The sequence below is a fragment of the Anastrepha ludens genome, chromosome 4 (assembly GCF_028408465.1).
Source record: "Anastrepha ludens isolate Willacy chromosome 4, idAnaLude1.1, whole genome shotgun sequence".
NCBI lineage: Eukaryota > Metazoa > Arthropoda > Insecta > Diptera > Tephritidae > Anastrepha > Anastrepha ludens.
The window spans coordinates 122,026,987-122,047,023 of NC_071500.1; the positions used below are offsets into that span (position 1 = coordinate 122,026,987).

Below are 20,037 nucleotides of genomic sequence, written 5' to 3' on the forward strand. Positions count from 1 at the left end.
ATATGGTGTATTTGTGTGTATGTGTTTGTATGCATCTGCTTAAAACCAAGTCTTTAGGCGAATAGCAGTCAGTGCTGCTGGTACATGAAATCTTGTTAATAGCTGACACTCATTCTTTAAAGGTGTAAACAAAATTAATAATAAAAAACTAACAGCGAATTGTGAGCTGAGTGAGCAGCTAACAAAGTCAAGTTAATCCAACTCAAGTTGGCACACAGCCAACGATTACATATTTCACTTTCGCTTTCAACAAACTTTTTAAGAGAGGGAGAGAGAGAGATAGGAGAGCGAGAAACAAACTTTTTGTATTTTATTATACCCTACACAATAAATAATTAGCTGTTGTGATTTTTATAATAAAATACAATAATTTACAGCGCATTTACATTAGGGCCGCGTAGTGTTTTTTTTTTAGTTTTGTATAAATTTTAATTAATTTCGAATAGCCGAATCATAAATTTTTGTCGGAGAATGTGCTGCTGTACGGGTCCACCGCACAGTTCGGTAATTTTTATTTTCTTCTAAAGTCAATAAGCATTAAAGCTGTTGCCAAAATACGAACTCTTTATTTGGATATACATTCAAGGCACATTGAACCTGTAGGGCAGCTGGTTAGATAGTTTTCTATTTATGTAATCTCTGCCAAAATTCTGTTTAAACTAGTCTAAACTGTCAATACAAAAGTTATAGAATATAAGATTTGGCCATCGGTAGCAAAATTGTGAAAGTTATTTTGGCTACTACATTATAGGCACCTTTGCAACAATTGTGCCTGCCCATTTTGCACGTATTTTTACGCTTTTCCAACCTGTTGTTATTCAAGATTGATAGAATGCAACGTTTGTACAGAAAATAAACAAATAAATGGAAGAGAAAGACTAAGTGCATACATTTGCACGCAAAGATTTGCTTATTTGCTGTACTAACATCACTCAATTGCTAAATTTGCCAAAAATAAAGTAGCGGTTTCCGGAAGACGTCTCTTTTTGTATTCTCTTAATCGCGAACGGTAACGAAGTAACATGGACAGTGACTGCTTTGAATTTTTCATATAGATAGGTAGATAGACTTTATTTTCCTGTGATTCTACCCTAAAAATGATTTAAATAAAATTATATTAATAAAGAATTAACTGTAATCATTCTGTGGTCGTCTGTCGGAAAAATATACAAAAAATTTAAAGTATTAATAGTTTCTTCATGACTTAAATAAAACTTTCTCAAATATACGTATCGGACCTTTTTCAAAATTGAACACCTTTCTAAAACATGACTTATGTTTTCCAATTCGTTTAAGTTACAAAGTGTGCAGTTTAACTTCCTGTACCCTTCAAGTTGTCCTCCATTACCATTTAAGTAACGTTTACTAATATTGTGATCTAATTCTTTACATATCCGTAAACCTTGAAGACTTCTTTCCCATAATGTCTGTTTGTTTTTCTTATCCAAATATTGTAAAAGTAAACCAATGTTTGCGTTCCACTTTTTCTCTACTTCGAATTTCAAAGCTCCACTCACTCAATATTCTCTGTACTTTGAACTGCTTTTGGCGAAAAGATGTTTCTCTCTATGAGAACTTTCGAAAGTTTGTGTGGCAATCTTGTAGCGTCCCAATCAAGTAATGTTTTAAAATGTACCTAAGGTGAAGATGTAATGTACATATATAAATGACAATTAGCATGCCAGTTTCTAAGAAAATACAATAAGATCGCGTATTTGTGGGTAGATGAAAAATTTTCTTTAAAAAATACTTGAATTTGACAAATTCTTCGAACGTCTGAAATCCCCACACTTGCGCCGCATAACTGTGTATCGCTCTAGTAACAGCTAGAACCAATTTCCACTTTTGGCTTTTTCCCGCATATGTATGTAGGGTATAGAGTTTGCTCATGTTTCTCTCGTGTTTACCTTTGCTGCTGACTGATTTAACTTCAGTTCGAAACGGTACTGTGTGTTCTTTTGCTGTTGTGGTGTACTAATTTCTGTTTGCTTACTCATATATAGACAGCACAGCCCTTTAATTGAGAGTGAATGTATTGTTTTTTACGTAGAGTCCGGAAATTACACTGCGTTTCAAAAGAAAAACAACGTGTTTAGGAAGTAGGTTTGGAAAATTACGAATTTCAAAATGAAAATCACAAATTTGAAAAATTGTTTTTAGTTTATTTTGGGAAATTTATTTTGAAAACGTCCAAAATTTCTGTCATTTGTGGAAAAATGTACCGGTAAAAAACTGATAGGCGACTTGAATGAATTTATTTATGTATTTGTTAAATTTAGATAAATAAGGTTTCCTAGAGGCTACATAGAACTGTGGCCCTATGCTCCAACTTGGAACTCTAGGAATTTATGATAACAGTACTAACACTATTTGTAACAATTATATGTACATATTTAGACCTATTTTCAAAATTTATTGAGCGATAAATGGAAAGCTTGTTTTGAATATTTCCAATGGAAAATCAAAGGCCAAAGTGCACGAAATCTTGTTGAGCTTATTCAATGTTCCATTTGAATAAATTTATTTAAGCCACAAGCAGCCATGTCAGCCGATGAGCTAGCCAGGAAAGGTACAACTCTTCAACTGCTAGTGATAGAATTACCATTGGGATACCAATGGCCACGAGCAAATTAATAAAAACCACATTATCCAAGAGGCCAATAGGTCATGGAGAGAACCGGTCATTGGTTATTTGGCAGGCATTCCCTGAGACTATGAGTATTCTCTCTTGAATATTGTGGAAGTTGTAGAGATGAGGAAGATGAAGAACAGTTGAGAGAGAAAAACTTCCTCTGAAATTGTTCAGCCTTAGCTAAAATCAGAGCAGGTTTTAGATACTCCACAAAATGGTTTGGGTTTAAGGTTCTCCTGTTGCACAGTAGCATCACAACGGACCTGTAAGGTCTAAGTGAGTTGGTCGTACACACCGTACCACCATAACCTAACCTAACTGTGTTATAACCAATTGTCAGAACACTTCACTGGGCAAAAATGCGTCTGGGGGACAGCAATGGAAGAAAAGAAGGGACAAAAATATAAAAAAAAACATATATAGATGCAATAATTAAAAAAAAGCACTAGCCCAAGGAATTTCCATAACAATATACGAAAGTAGCAAAGATTTTTTCCGTTGTTAACCTGATTTTACAAAAAGTTAACAAGAAAACAAAACGGCTTTTTATTTGACGCGAGAAATGAAAAATGAGCAAGTACTTTTGGGTATTTTGCCAAGGGAGCTGACCAAAATGTAGATATGTATATGGTCATGACGAAAATCTATTTGCATTTAAAACATTTGGGGTCTCTAAAATTGTTGGTGTGATCATCAGTGCTGCTTTGGAAGCCAACGTTTTAATACACATTTCCTTTTGAGTTTTTAATAATTTTATTCAAACTTCTAGCTTAGTTACTTTTTTTTGAAACTCAGTGTTTCCATGCATTTGTTTTGAGTGGCTGTTTCTACCCACATGCGTACATATGTATATGCTCTTAATACAAATCCATACAAAAATACTGTATATCTACATAAATATGTTGGGGGATACTCGTGTGCTGTTTTATGGTTGGCGCAGCTCCATTAAAAGCTCTGTGCTCATATGGCCAGCATTATGATAATGTATGAGTTTCCATGGGAACATACGCTTGCAATTGGTGATCAAGCTATGTACATATATACAAGTTTACGTAAATATATTATTGAATATAACTTTGTATGAATACGCCAACTTACAAGTCCATGAACATAAGTACATACATATATATATATACATCTATTTATGTGCATATGTAAAAATGTATGTGCCTTATATTATGGCAAATTTTTGTATTTTTGAGTAGTTGTACTTTTTATTTGGAGCATTGAGAGAGCAGAATAAGCACTCACATACACACTGTCGTTGGTGCTGAAGGGGCGGTGGGGCCACAAAAGCGAACTCTAGTTATGGCAGAGACGAACGTACCGTACAATAGTTGCAATATGAATACTGCTAAAAATTGCAACGACTTGCAGTAGCGCAGCAGCAGTGAAGTTAGCATTGATGCTCAAAAGCTAACAGCGCTGTTAGCGCTATTCGTGTGCAATATGTACTTCGTTAAGTCGGCTAGTAGTAGTTTTACGAGAGCGAAAAAGTACATACTATACCTATACATACACTAGTCATGTAGATGGAGGCGGCGACGCATACAACGACGGCGACGTTGCTAACGATGACGATGATTGCGACAATGACGAACAAGACGACGCCGACGGCGACGGCAACGGCGACGACGACTATAGCTTCAATTGTGTAGCTGTGAGGTAGCGCACAACGCACGGAGTACTGCGTGAATCCTAGCGTTTGCTTTTGCTTGAGTTTAGTCAATCGAGATTCGCGGTTGATGTTGGTCGTGTTTTCGGTAAAAATTTCTTCTGAGCATCCGTAGTAAAGAATAAAAAAAAACACACAACACAGAAAATATGAATACAATACAACAACAATAACACAGTGTCAGCTTCTTACCTGCCTCAACAATACAATATTCAAGTGTTTGAAAAAAAATAATGGGAAATATTTGTAAATAAATATTAAAATGAGCCTCTAAAAATAATAACATTTTAAATACAATTATTTAAGAAAGAAATAAAGTCAGCTAATGGTAAAGGATACGCATTTTTGGTGAAAAAACCAATTTTAGGAATATGAACGGAAAAAATTTTCATGCGACATAAAATAATATAAGATGAAAATACACGAAATATGAGCCAAAAATTAATTATTTGTTAAAAATCAATAGATTACAAAAGAACAAAAAAAAAAATTAATATCAATAAGTCTATTAAGTAACAAAACCCAACTGAAAAATGAGTACTAAAAATCTAAAAAATTCTTAATTCATTCTACAATAACTTTATTGCCAAAAGTGTCGCTTCTGCTAGTACAAGAACAGCACCGTGGATTATGTTCCTTGTATGAGTGGTTGTGTGCACTTTCCATAAAATAACTTAATTGCAAAAAAATAATCAATTTAACACATTCAAGCGCCAAATAAAGTCAGAACTTACAAGAAAGCATAAAAATAACAACAGCAGCAAATTAACCAAAAAGCGAAACACTTCAAAATTCTCCAGCAAACCAGAATAAATTAAAAAAAAAAACAAAAAATAGCATTAATACCACAGCACCTACAAGCAGCGGAAGCAGTTAAGTCCGTGGCATAGCCAAGCGATCAGCCACCAGTGCTCAACAATAGTAAAAACAAAAACGAAACAAGCCACTAATGAATCCAATAACTGAACAAGCATATAAGCAAACCGCCGCCGACCAAGCAACCAACTAAACACACTGTGGCAGTTAGTGCAGTTTTGCAATATCTGCAACAGCAGCTTGCAAGTACCTAGATTGCGCTTTTAGAAGCACCAATAGCAGCAACCTCCAATCATTACAACAGCCATGGTTGGAGTTTAAATACAAAAATAAGAAAAATAAAAAATAAATCAATTGAAAATATTTACAACTAAAACTTCTAAGCGTTTCAACGCAAATTGTGCAATATCTAGACTTTGCCACGAACGTAACTCCGCGTCTAAGCACCCGCCGAAAGTCGAGGATCGTGTGTTTGCTGACTTTTGTTGATATACGTCGTTTCGTTTGTTTTTCGGCAATTGGTTAACGTCAATTTTCCATTTTTTGTGCCTCGCATGTGTATGTATGCGTGTTGTTGCAAGTTGTTTTGATTTGCGAGCCCACCAACAAAATGGGTCGCAGCGCTTCATTCACAAATAGTAACTGCAGTAAAAGTGCAAACCTATTGTCAATAACAATTTTGTGAATTGCAAAAAAAAAAAAAAAAAAAATTATAAAAAACTCGAAATGGATAGTAAATTGTTTAAGATTTATAGAAATTATGAATTCTTGAAACCAATACTGCGAAAAATTGTGGAATAAAGTCAAAAGCAAGCTACAGCAAGAGTGATAAGCCTAAGCATTGTGTGGGTGTTGTGTGTGAAGAACGCGCCCACTCTAGCGTTGTTAGATAAATAAACAAATTTTGACAAACACAAAGAAGTATAAAAAATTTAGAAAAAAAAAACACAAACGAACTAAAACCGTGTACAAAATTTTTACTCACCTGCCTCCTTTGCAACAATCCTCAAGAAATATCCTCAAAAAAAGAAAAAAAAAATCGTGGCAAAAAAGTAACTATGCCATTGTAAAAATTGTAAAACAAGTGCAACCTCAATGTAAACCATTTATCCCTCATTAAAAAGGAAACAAAAACAAAAAGTGCAACTCTATGTGTGCCTCCTCTGTAATTCAAGTGCAATCTCAATGCAAAACAAACATAAAAGCAAATGAACATAGACGTAGCAAGCGCAGAAATAACTCCAAAACAAGCAGCGCATACACACATATACAATATTTTGCGCTACAACAATAAAAACAAAAATACCCCAAGTGAGGCAACTAAATAGTAGCGCATAAAAGTGTAAAAACCATAAAGCAATAATAAAAGGACGCGCTGCTGATTTCAGCTATAAGAATATTACATGCAACGCATACATACGTGCATGTGTAATAAGTATATGTGATTAAACCTCTCTCTCTCTTGGATTTACCGCTGCTCCTTCTCCTCCCACCTGTAAGCACACTACTGCCCTACAGGCCCAAACGTAAGGCAAACAGTATATAGATTGTACAAATACAACAACAAAACAACAAAAAGCAAGAAAAACACGAAAAAACCAGCAGTGAGAATTAGTGATGAAAAATCGAAAAATTTAAGTACCTGCATATAAATATAGTATATTATATTATAGTTGTTTATGAATGCATATGCAAGTGTGTGTGTGTATACCGCAATTATAGCACTTAGCGTTTATTAGCAGCAACTTATACTAATTCAAAGATAAAATAGTAAAATATATTGTACATACACATAGATATGTGTGTATAGAGACGGGTAAACGTAATTTGCGTGCATTTCGTGTGAAGAAAAAGGAAAACAGTTCAAAAGGATATGAGAATCAATTGCTGTTACAACCAAGCAGTGCAGCGCGAAAATTGATGCAATTTCGTGCATACAAAAGCGAAGAAGCAATAAAAGCCAAACAAAGCAAGCAAGGGTATATATGTACATACATACATATTTCTAAAATAAATGCCAGCAGGAGATACAGTTTAAACAACTAGCTTGGCTGTCTCAATGAAAAAGGCAGTAGCACTGCTTACAAAGGACAACAGTCTGCGCGCTACCACAAACAACGTACATATGTACGTGCATATGCATACATATTAGAAATCAATCAATCAACCAATACACCTCAACAGCACCACCAAAAGAAAGCGAAATTTAAAGGAAAACAAAATATATATACATATGTATATGTATATATGCATATTAATTAAACATTTCGAATTTAAAACAAAAAAGTTTAAATACATAAATAAATATAAAAATAAAATAATGAAATTGTATAACGCAAACTAACTGCAACGCATGGCATGTCTTCGAATTAAAGCAAAATTTTGGTAAAAACGCCAAAACCTAGTTTTACAACGAAAATTTTATTGTTGGTATTTTGTCAGATAAATATAATATTTTTACTTTTTCCTTTTTGTTTCTGTAAAGTGTGAAGTATCTACATACATATAACAAGCACGTAGTGCTGTTAACAAGCATTACAACAACTACAAGCAAGTAATACGTGAGCCCATGACAATAAAGTGACAAGCAAACTATTGTTCTCTGAAAACATCAAGAAGCGTAAGCCAATAAGCGAAACGGAAATAAAAAAAGCATCATACCCAAAATAAAGGCCCAAGAAAGGTGCATTGTATTACTAAAAACAGACAAATAAATACAACAAAATTAAAGTAAAAACAGAAAGGGTCTGCTCTTACGGAGGAAATTCCCAATCAACAGTGCGTGTGTATTTTGTGTGTTCGTGTGTATGTTAGCAACTTGTTAATTTGCGTATCGTAAATTATTTCCAAACATCGAACGTCAAAACATTGTCATCACTATAACTGCAGTGATACATTCGCAGTAGGCGCACAGTCAGAGGACACGTTAGCCCGCGCGCTCCTACGCTCACGTACCTTTTTTTTGACTACACCAGCCCTGTAGCTACATTTACAGGGCGTGTTGCCTTTATTATCTCTACAGCTATTCGCCATGCTCTACCCAAACAAAAGCATACATACAAACATACGCACCCAATTTAGTTACTAAATTACCTAAACTCGTACACTACTCGAAACGCAAATTTCATCTACCTGCTAGGCAGCCTTAGTGCACTCTAGCGCGCATTTGCTTACAGATTTCTTACGCATAGAATTTCCGTCCAGTAAGCAAAGACATTACATCTCGTAGCAAATCGGCAACGGCGTAGTGTCAGCAGCAATTATCCAAATTATCGCGAATTATTATTTGTATCCTGCTGCGCTGCTATTCAGTTACTTATTTACTGCCTGGTTGGAAGTATCTTTCTCGTGAAGCGCGTGTGCACACTCGCAGTCGCATTTGTTACACTGTCATTGTCGTCGTCGGCAGCGGTCGGCGGCCAACTTTCTTGTCGTTTTGCAATTCGTTTTGCATTCGTTTGGATCTACATAAATGTGTTGTGTGCCCTGGACGACGCGTTCAATAGTGCAATAATAGTAGGGCGTAAAAAATGTTATTAGAAATGGAACAACAACAAGCAACGGCGTCGTTCATATCGTCGCTCAATATGTCACCATTCACAATGCAGCTGGATCCACAACAGTCGTCCAGTCCGGCTTTGGGCGGCACAGGCGGTCCTAATAATGGCCAAACAAATGCTAATTCAAGTGCCGCCTCCAATCGTGTCAATGCAGATGCGAATGCGCTGAACAGCGCCGAGGCTGATTACAGCACTTATGCGCTGCATTTGAGCACTGCAAGTGGGGGTAACACGGGCAGTGGCACCAGTGATGGTGGCTCGGCTAATTCGGGCAATACCCATCATCATCATCATCACCAGCAGCAACAGCAACAGCAGCAGCAGCAGCAACAACAACATCATCAGCAACATCACTACCAAACACAACAGCAGCAGGCGCAGCTTCAGCCACAACAGAATATTCCCAACAATTCCAACAATCCCAGCTTCCCATATTCGTATATTTATAATTTTGATTCACAATACGTATTCCCGGCAGGTTATCAAGACAATACGTCGTCGCATTCGCAGCAAAGCGTTAGCGGCGGTGGTGGTGGATGTGGCGCTGGTGGGGGTAGTAGCGCCAGCAGCAATGCTGCCAATGTTGTAGTACTCAATGGCAGTAATCCAAATGCTGCTGGCGGTTATATGACACTCCTGCCACCCGCCACATCGAGTGGCCACATGGGCATATCGACAGGCGGCACCAGCGCAAGCGCGGGTGGTTCCGGCGAAGGCATCGATTTCAAACATCTCTTCGAAGAGTTATGCCCCGTTTGTGGTGATAAGGTGAGTGGCTATCACTACGGGCTGCTGACGTGTGAATCGTGCAAAGGTTTCTTCAAACGCACCGTGCAGAACAAGAAGGTGTACACATGCGTCGCAGAGCGTTCCTGTCACATCGACAAGACGCAACGAAAGCGGTGCCCCTACTGCAGATTCCAGAAATGCCTCGAGGTTGGCATGAAACTTGAAGGTGAGTGAAAATTTACTTTTCCTTACAACTTTTTTAATGTTATTTTATGTAAATATTTTATGTCATAAGAATGCATTTGAGACTGACATTTTTTGCTAAGTGAGGCATGCGGACTAATCAGGCAGAACTGAAAGCGCATATGTTTTATTAGCCTACACTAAGTTAACTATTTATTTTACAAAAATAAGGGTAGCCTCACTATAAAATGGAGTTCAAAAGTTCTATCTGTTGTGGTGAGTTCATTAATTTCATCATAAAGCATTCTTTGTAAACTTTTGAGAAATGCTGCTAGAATGCAAGTTCTTGGAAGCATATGAATTTTCTTCCCTGAGTTAGAGTAGGTCCTAATGTTAAACCGAATGCCATTGATAACAAGGACATAAATCTGATCGCCAGTAATGCAATGCACTAAATTTGAAGAGCAGCGAATGCGTCTACTGGTAAGAGTATTAGGAGTCCAATTTGAAGTATGAGTTTTTTTTATACACACAGAATGGGATGTATGGTCCGAGAAGGAACTTTGTTACTCTTTTGCACTTTACGATTTATATAAAAGCCATTGCAATTGAACATCTCGCCGAAAAAGATGTTCGTCCTTTGAACCAAACCCTGGCCAATTTTTTCACATTTTCGTAGACCGCATGGGCCGGTACTTCCGCCTCTACCAATTCCTTAGTAGATGCACTTCCTTTAAGGAAAATTAATAGGACTATGAATAAGTTCGTGCGGTTTTTTTCGAAATTTGAAACTTTATTGACGTAAAATGGTTACAAATTTAATATTCAAAATATTGTCCATCGCTTACTACTACTTTTTCCCATCTTTTCTTTATATTAAAATAATGAAGAAGAAATCCCCCCAAAAACACATTATTTGGCACGAAATTCGACATTTTCAAGTGTGGTAAAAATATTGTTGTTTACGCTTCAAATAAAAAACTTATACTGACGTTTGTGCCTTACGACAGTAGCTCTCCAATGAATGTTTGGAAATGTGGATCGATGGAATAATAATCAAGTTACGCCATCTGTTGTAAAACCGCACGAACTTATAAATAGACCTATTACTTTTTGTTTGTCTTTTGTTACACTGCTTGTTTTTTGGAGGAAAGCTCGATTCAGTGCGATTAATTTTTGGCTGTCATACTGGCTGTAGATATTAGTCAAATACTTATTTAGTTTTGGTTTTAGACTTCAGTTACACCTGATTTTAGGAGCTCATACCAGAGTTTAAACCTAGAAGGACTTATGATGTCCCCGATGTTTGAAGACAACTGAGCTACGCTCACCTCTCATGTAGAAAAAAACTTGTCAAAATCGGTCTTGTTATTATGCAAGCTTCAATCAAATCACGACTGGTAATTTTTTTTTATAATTACTGGGAAAGTGCTTCGAGAGTGCACTGTAAGATCTCAACCAAGTTTCACATTAATTCACAATACAGGTATCGCAGAATTTAACTTACTCTTCGAAGAGTTTATACTAAGCAGCATTGTTATAACGAACAGGCCAATTAGGTCTCCAAAAACGAAAAAATTAGCGCTTTTTTAAATACATTTGCGCAAATATACATATATAGAATAAAGTCGGCACATGCATCCTTTGTTGTTCGTTTAGCCAAGTCTTTTATCCGATTTGGGGTGTGAAGAAATCTATTGCGATCAAAAGAGATCTTTTGCGAAAAGCCTGCTGAGGTATCCTATATTTTAAGGGTTTTTAAAAACTTTAGCACATTCCGGGGTTTATTGTTCCATAATTTATATGGAGGCACGGCAATACTACCGAGGTTTTCTACTCAGTGCAGGACATTTACAAGGGATGTGTTCTAACTTTGTTTAAAAAAATTACGAATTTTGCGATACGTTGATCTTAAAGATCGAACATTTTCGTAATTAGTTTGAATAATTTTAGCGCGTTGTTTTATCGTGTAAAATTGTTCAACCGTCTACTTGACAAATGTCCAAGATGGTATAAAAAAAGGTGCGTTCTAGGAATTTATTCACTGCTGACATTTAGGCGTCACTTTTGAAAGAATCTCTATTTTATTGCATTTTATAGAGACGAAGTGCTTTCGCCGCATGGGGAATTGGAAGGTGAAGCCGGATACCAAACATTGTGGCATCAAAATGAACCTCCAGCCTAAGTTGTACCCTCTACGAAGAATGTTAGATTAGAAAGAAGGTTTGGTCTTGTGAGAGTAGTTTCGGCTGCCACGTCACCGGGGACTCGGCAGCAAAATTCTGCCCACTCATTTTTCACGTATTCTCGCTTTCGCTCAATCAGTCGTTTTTCAGACAGCAACAAAGTAAAATACGGAGTGGGTGCTTTGAATTTTCTCGTATAACACCAATACAATCTGTGTTTTTCGTAAATAAACCGCTGTCATAACTCCGGTTACGTCAGCAAATCAGTTGATTCTTTATCAATCGCTGTGAGCCGATTAGCGGTCTGAAGTTTGCCACACCTCTACATTCTGCACATGGTGCTGTCTTCACAATCACAGAATCGTAAACTACTCTAACCTAACCTGACTTAACCTTGAGGCCTTGTTTGTAATTAAAACTCTAAAATTACGTCAACTCAACAACTGATTCAATGACAAGAAATCAAATTCTCCAACAACCGAGTACTTGCACCGTGATTTGCGGGAACTTTTTTATCTCTCAATTATGGGTTCATACAATAAACTATTCTGTTTGCTGGCTGCTCATTTTCAGGCCACCCCGTAGAAGCATTTCTTTTCCCTTCCATTTTAAGGAAGGATACCATTTTTTCCCCTTCCATTTTATTTTAAGCAAAGATACATTTTGTATGTTGCATCATTATTCAACACGAATTTCGCTTATTCTTTCTTATTCATAACATTTTGCTAAATAAATCATATCCCATTAGTTTGTAGTGATTAACAACCGTATTTATAATCCCCCTCTAGTATTTATTAGGCTGTTAGATGGGTACCTAAATAGGAGCATTTAATCGATATTTTGTCTTCGCGCGTTCGTTGTTGGTCTTCTTAACTGAATGTGAAACGAAAAAACGAAAAACCAGAGGAGTTAAAAGGAGGAGGCGATTGCGGAAGGAATTTTTACTACTAACCTTACACAAAACTCAAACTACTGCACCAGTCACAGGCACATACGAGTTACCCGCTAGATTACCAAGAATTTGTGAGTGTTTTCATCGCACGCGTTTAGGCTGGTAAGGGTTTAATGTGGAGTGGTGACGGTAGTAGTGGGTTTGGTTGGACGAATGTCTGTATGCGAGTGCATACATATACTCGCTTATCGATTAGCGCTCTCACTAGAGCCGACAATATGACGCTTATTTCGTAGCAATACATTTTACATGACATAGTGTAATTTAACACTGTGAATGTGACGGTAACCGTAAAATAGAATGAAATAAAATAATTTATGAGAATTTTTCATATTTATTTGCTGCCGCGTTATATGGCCTGCAGAGTGTGCATGTTGAGATGTGAGTAACATGTTTCACGCTCCTTCATTCCATTTCACTTTCTTATTTTTCGTACCTTCCACAATATTTTAAATATTGTGAATAAGCAAATGAATCGCAGAACGCTTTGAAGACATGTAAAAATACTTACAGCCAAAAAATGAATATCAATTTATATGCGCTAATCGGTAAATATGCACGTTTCGAAATACGCATCGAAAGGGAGGCAAAAGAAGTATCCGTTAGCAACGTAAACGAGCGAGCGCCGATTGCAGCAGCACAGCGAAAAGTAATTACTATAGAACCACGGCAAGCGAGAATGTCAGGCGACAACAATAAGGAGGGAGCTAAAGAAAGAGGAGACAAAAAATAAAAATACAAACAAAGAAATGAGCACCGTAGTACTGTTCTCGTCCACCAGAGGCTTCAACGTGAAACAGCTGGTGTGGAGGGAAAGCGAGTGGGTGGATTTTGGGTACATACATACATACATATTTGGTGTTGCGGAAGACAACAGCAGCGCCCGACCTATCCCAAGACACGAAGCGAAACAAACAAATTAAGGCAAAAAATGTGTAAAGGCGGCGCTCGCCGCTGCGGCCAGTGGCGCTGTTACCACTTTATCGTAACTGGCTGTGCGACGAGAATACTTCCATTTCTATATGTACATACATACATATTGACGTACATGCACATGCACGTTTTTTGGTTAATTTTTTTTTGCCATACATATACTCGTATGCGTTCGTCACCCATTCACACACACTCACATGCTCGCAATTATTTCCAGCAGTGCGACGCAGCAGCACGCCGACTTTAACTTTATTCCTGCTGTACTTTGAATATTTTGGGGCTATTTCGCAGACCCTTCGCACCGCTACTTCACTGCGTATACTCTATATGTGTGCATGTGTGTATGTGTGGTGTATTTTAAAGCTGCTTTTTGTGCGGTTATGTGCTGTCATTTTGATATTGCCAACACTTTAACATTTTTTATACGTACGAATATATGCATGTTTTTGCATTTGTATGCATAAATGTGTAGTTATGTATGTACAATATATATATTGAAATACATATTTTTTTGTTTCACTTTAGTGCTCTGTTTTTTGTTGTTGTTGAAATCAAAATATGTTTCCTTAATTGAGAGTTAGGTATCTCGAACTACTGATTTTGTTTTCTTTTTTATATAATTTTATTGTTGGCTCACTTTTAGTTGATTTTGCTTTGCGGTTAATAAGTTTTGGCATTTTTGCTGCATTCGTTGCTATTATCTTTAGTTTTTTTGTTTTTGTCTTCTTTATCATTTTGGCAGTCAGGACAGTTTTGTTATGAAAGCTACTGATAATTTTGAAAAACAGGGTCGCCTTTTTTGACGAAAATACTTTCCTTATACAGTTAGTTGAAAAATAATAGGTCAAATTTGAGTAGAACGGAGGGACCTACAGTTGTAAGCCGACTGCGTACGGCAGATGATTCTTTATGAGGAGCTTTTACATGACAGAAATACACCCGGAGGTTTGCCATTGCCTGCCGAGAGGCGACAGCTATTAGAAAAAACGTTCTATCGTCTGGTGTTTCATGACCGGAGATACGAACTTGAATGGTAGTCACGCGCCAACACATTCGGCTATGACGGCCGCTTTAACTTATTCATCTAAAATCCCTCTCTCTTTGGTACTATCTGCCCATATCCTAGGTCAACGAAGATTGAAGGGTTTAACTCATTTCATCAACTTTGATTTTGAAAACTATTTGCTTCTATTAGCGGAAAGATTTCGAAAGGTACCTTCTGCTCAAATATGAACGAGACTGATTTAATAAAACACAAACGGTTAATTATTGTTCAATTTTTATTTTATCTCCTTCAAAGTAATCACCATTGGAGGCGATACACATATGCCAAAGTTTTTTCCAATCATCATAGCATTTCTGGAAGGCCGATTTCGGCATGGATTTCAGTTCCTTCTGCGAATTCTCTTTTATGACATCAATTGTCTCAAAATGTTTTCCACGGAGCGGCAACTTGAGCTTGGGAAACAGGAAAAGGTCACATGGAGCTACATCAGGCGAATACGGTGCTTGCGGAACGATATTAACATTATTTTTGTTCAAATGATCGCGAACAAGGCGTGATATGTGAGCTGGTGCATTATCGTGATGCAAGAACCATGACTTGTTGTCCCACAATTCCTTCCTTTTAAGACGAATGTTCTCGCGCAAACGCTTTAAAATGTCTAAATAATATTCAGCGTTAACCGATCGGCCTTGCGGAAGGAACTCCGAGTGCACCACACCTTCGTAATCGAAAAAAATAGTCAGCATAACCTTAAAATTTGAGCGACTTTGGTGTGGTTTTTTGGGTTTCGGCTCCTCCCGGGAGCGCCATTGTTTGGAAAACACGTGCACGCGATAGAGCAAAGTCCCCATAGGTTGTCTGCAACATTTTTAAGGCGTCTGAAGCCGAAATTTTGGTGGAATAACAAAATTTCAAACAAATTCTACCTCTACCCTCATCATCGGCATCTCTTGACTTGAAAGGGGAATTGCCCTACCTATTTCAGAGAAGGAGACAATTGAGCACTTTCTCTATAAATGTCTGTGTTTGGGAGCTGGAAGATTATGGTCACTGGGTGCTCCTTTCTTCCACAGTATGCGCCAACCCATCAATCTTCTCCATTACATCAACAACCCTGGCTGGCTCTGTATATTTGCCTGTTGGAGGTCTCTAATGATATCAAAACGGTGCCTGCACTAAGGAGGAGTGCCACTTTGGGAGTGCCAGACTGGTACCTCAACTATACCTCAACTATGGTACCGCTATATTATAAACATTTCCTTCACCTGTCATACTGCTGCAATTCTTAACTAATTTGAATGAGCAAGTGCTGCGCAAGTGGTGTGCAAGTACTTAGTGGGCTGTTCCTATGCATAATTCAGTGTCCACTTATAAGAAAATTTACGATAATATGCGTCGCTGTGCGCTGACCTTGAAAATTACGTGTTGCTATTGCGGTTCATAATATTATATTTACATCTAATACCGTTGAGATCTTATGATCTTTGCATACCACTAAGAGCCTCTTAGGTCCTGCTGCCTTTCAGTTATCACGATGCAAGAGTGAAAAGCGAAATGCATGCCACGAGTAGTATGCCATGATTCGAACGTAACCAATGCTAAAATGTGATTTATTGACTAAAAAGTGGCTGTATGCCGCATTATTATTTAATTACTCTGTTTAAAAGGATAGCCACGGTGCTCAGGTAACTCTGATTACTGCTTCAGAAGGGACTTGACAGCCCAATTGTGCCTGCTCGTTTCACACGTATTCTTACGCTCCTCCAATCAGTCGTTGTTCAGGCTGCAATGAAGTAATATAAACAATGTCTGCGTTGATTCTTTTTTACATCGCCAACACAATCTCGGTTTTTGTCGATCCCTGAAAGTAAACAAACCGTCATCAAATGAGCTGATGCCTTCAAATTCATTGAGAGTCGATTAACGGTTTGACGTTGGTCACACCTTTGCCTTCTGTATTGGTGTGTTTATGCATCCAAGAGTGTGTGTAGGTAATTATGCTGAGTGTAATTATGTAGTTATGTGCGGATGCAATACTACCGGTTGCGGTTTGTGCATTGCCGATAAATGCTGCTAAAGTTAAGTGCAGTGGGGGCTCACAAAAGCGAGCAAGATTGGTTTATAGACTTACAACTATACAGAGTTGAGAATAAGTGCCTTTAGCACCGATTTAGCACTGATAGGTTCCAGCTGTAGACTAGCTGGAAAAAGTACTGAAAGAAATTTGGTTTCAACTAATTTCCAACCTGAGGCAAAGAACCTCCAGGTTAAATAGAATGTGATGTAATACATTTCAGGTAGTAGTGCTAGTAAGAAGGACTAGTATTAATTACTTCTAAAACGTGTAGCAGGACATACAATATATTTTAGATTATTAAGAGAAACTCATGTCAAAAATTTTACAATAGGCTCTTCTATACAAATAATGGTTCGCTCCCAAGTAAAACTCAAAAAAATAAAAAAGAGAAAAAAAAATACGCGAAACAAAATGTATCAATTTATTATAAAATTAAAAAAATTAGCGATTTATTATGGAATCAAAAAAAATTCTCAATTTATTATAAAATTTTAAAGAGAGAATGATCAATTTGTTATACATAAAATTTACAAAACAAAAAACAATAACAAGTTATTATAAAATTAAAAAAAAATTATCAAGTTATTATAAAATAACAAAATAAAAAACAATTTATTATAAAATAAAATAAGAAAATTAAACTATTTATCATGAAGTTAAAAAACTGTCAATTTATTGTAAAATTAAAAAACAAAAAATTTAACAATTTATTATATTTCTGCTGAGGTAACTTCAATCGCCACGTCGTCACGTAGTGCCTGCTTCTTCAGAAATATGTTGTGACTGTGAGAATTACACTTAAACATACATATATAAATTACACGCAACATACAAATATATAAATAAATACAATTTCTCTTACAAATACTGATATTCATTCATTGTGATCATATGGATTAGAATTTTGTAATCGTAAAATTAATTTTTCCTTTCCTTTACAAAACTTTTATTTGACTTATCAATCGCGGATGAGCTTATACCCTAAGTAGTAAATTTAAAATTTTAAAATTTCAAAAATTCGTCCGACTAAAATTGAGGGTAAAAAGAATTCAGATGGTGGTGCCAAGATCAGACCGTTAACCGGCTCCCTGCGAATTTGAAAGAATCAACTGAGTAGTTGACGTCACCGGGGTCATGACAGAGGTTTGTTTATGTAAAACTTAGGTTGCATTGGTGAAAAAAAAAAAATAATTGTACGAAAAAAACCAACGCAGTCTTCGTTCATGTTGCTTCGTTGCCGTCGGAACAATGACTGACTGGATGGGTGTGAAATGATCGGACAGAATTCGGCTACCACGTTACCGGGTACTCGGTAGCCGAAGTTGCTCGCACAATTTCGTGTTTCGCCATAACAGATTGGCTCAACCTGGCAATCTATAAGCCTTGGCTAAAACTAGTATCTTTTGATAAAACGTCTGATTTTTATCCTTCTTTACTAGCTTTTTGAGTATGGTAATGCTTTGCAGCAAGATTTTTAAAAAATTTATATCAATATAAAAAAAAAAATTGAAATAAAAGGAGGTCTTCTGGGGATCCTTCTACAACGAAGATTTTTTCTGTGCTATCTTTTCGTGGATATATTATATTTAAGTATCAAAAATTCAGCTACTTTACCTCCGATCGTATTTTTTTAAGCCTGTGTTCTTCCAAGACCGCTAGTTTTGTATTATTACCTTTTACATTTCGTAAAGTATAACCATCCACTTACAGTTCTCTTTAAAGATCAAAACTTCTAGCGACAACCTAAAGCAATTGGGCCTTCCTTAGTCTGATATTACTTTTGCACGTGTGAAAACACTCTGTTTTAATGTATATTTTATTTTTTCTGATTGTTGATTATTATTGTCTTCTTCTTCTAATTTTTCTTTGCTTCATCAATTTTTCTTCCGTTGAATGATTGAAAATTCGTGTGGTAATCCAAACTAATGTAATTGTTTTATGTTCGATTGTTTCTATGTAGTGAAGGATCATCCGCGGACGTTCTTCAAGTGCTGTGCCCATTTTTTGTTTTGTTATCGAGAAGTATATATTATTTCTCTTCTCTTTTTGACGACATAGAAATTAGTTTTTTTTACTTATAATTTTTTTCAGAAAGGTACTTTGTCACTGGACAACTCCAATCTTTAATACTTTTTGGTAGTCGAAAGCATTCAAACTTGTTGAGTGACAGACTTACTAAGGACTAAATGAGCTGAGCTGTTAAAATTTGAGTTACAACTGTTAAAATTCAGATTAAGATTAATTCATGTTTAGAAGGGACTAGTTAGTGACTACAAAAGTATTACAAAAAGTGGGGACAGTCATTCCTAGTTTCTTACAATCTCTTTTGGTGAAAACAGTTTGAAGACTGTGTTCCAGTTCTCTCGCTAGAACATAACACCTTGTTGAAAAAGTTCCCGGAATATATTCAGTAAATTCAAAATACAAGTTTATTCCTCCAAAGTAATAGTATCGCTTTAAAATTACTTTCTCCATCAACTGCAACGCACTTATGCCAGTGTTTGAGCCAGCTCACAAAACATTTCTGGAACTCTATTTTCGCTGTAGCCATCAGCGTCGTCTTCGATTTTTTTCATTACTTCTTTTCGGATGTTAAAATGCGTTCCCCGAAGAAGCTTTTTGACTCGATTTGACAGAAAAGAGTCGCAGTGAGCCATCTCAGGTGATTTCGATGGGTGTTGGATGGTATTCGTTTCGTTCTTGGTCAAAAATTGACGGACAGTGTGTGGCGGTGCGTTATCATGTCGCTAAACCCACGAGTTGTTTTCCCACAAATCCTTTATTTTTCGAGGAATTGCTTCACGATACATTCCACAACGCCCAAATAACATAATAGTCCTTATTAACTGTCAGACCTTTTGGCAAAAATTCGTGGTGTACAATACCAATGCAATCCATAAATCCCGAGAGCATCGCTTTCTTTTTCGAAAACGACGACGGCGCAAACCCAAATTATTAACTACAATGTCCTGAACGGATCCATAAGCAAGCCATCTGTCAGTTCTTCGATGGTTAATTTGCAGTTATGGATCAACTTTTCTTTCACTTAATTGCTGTTTTCAACAGTTTTTGATGTCGACGGCTTGCCACTGCGTTCGTCATCATCGTTGGACTCACGAACTCTTCTGATGTAACGAAGGCGTAACTTTTACAAATTTCAAGAAATGGCGATCAAATTTTGTTAGGAATGGATTTAGATCGTTTTGGGAATCAATAAAATATTTTTTAAAGTGTGCAATCAAAATTTTGGTGTATGTACATATCGAACTTTTCCTAATTTTGAAAATG

The 20,037-nt window shown here is 36.7% G+C and overlaps 1 protein-coding gene across 2 annotated transcripts in view; it reads left to right on the forward strand.

The window, feature by feature from the left end:
- The window catches only part of LOC128860929 (nuclear hormone receptor FTZ-F1), a 158,960-nt gene that overhangs the window by 104,770 nt on the left and 34,153 nt on the right, over positions 1-20,037 (forward strand). Inside the window, exon 3 of one of the 2 annotated variants that reach the window (XM_054098727.1) lies at positions 9,162-9,638. In XM_054098727.1, the coding sequence (XP_053954702.1) occupies positions 9,162-9,638 (477 nt within the window). Of the gene's footprint in view, positions 1-2,275; positions 9,639-20,037 lie in introns of those variants that run through there. The other variant, XM_054098728.1, reaches the window with a different exon arrangement.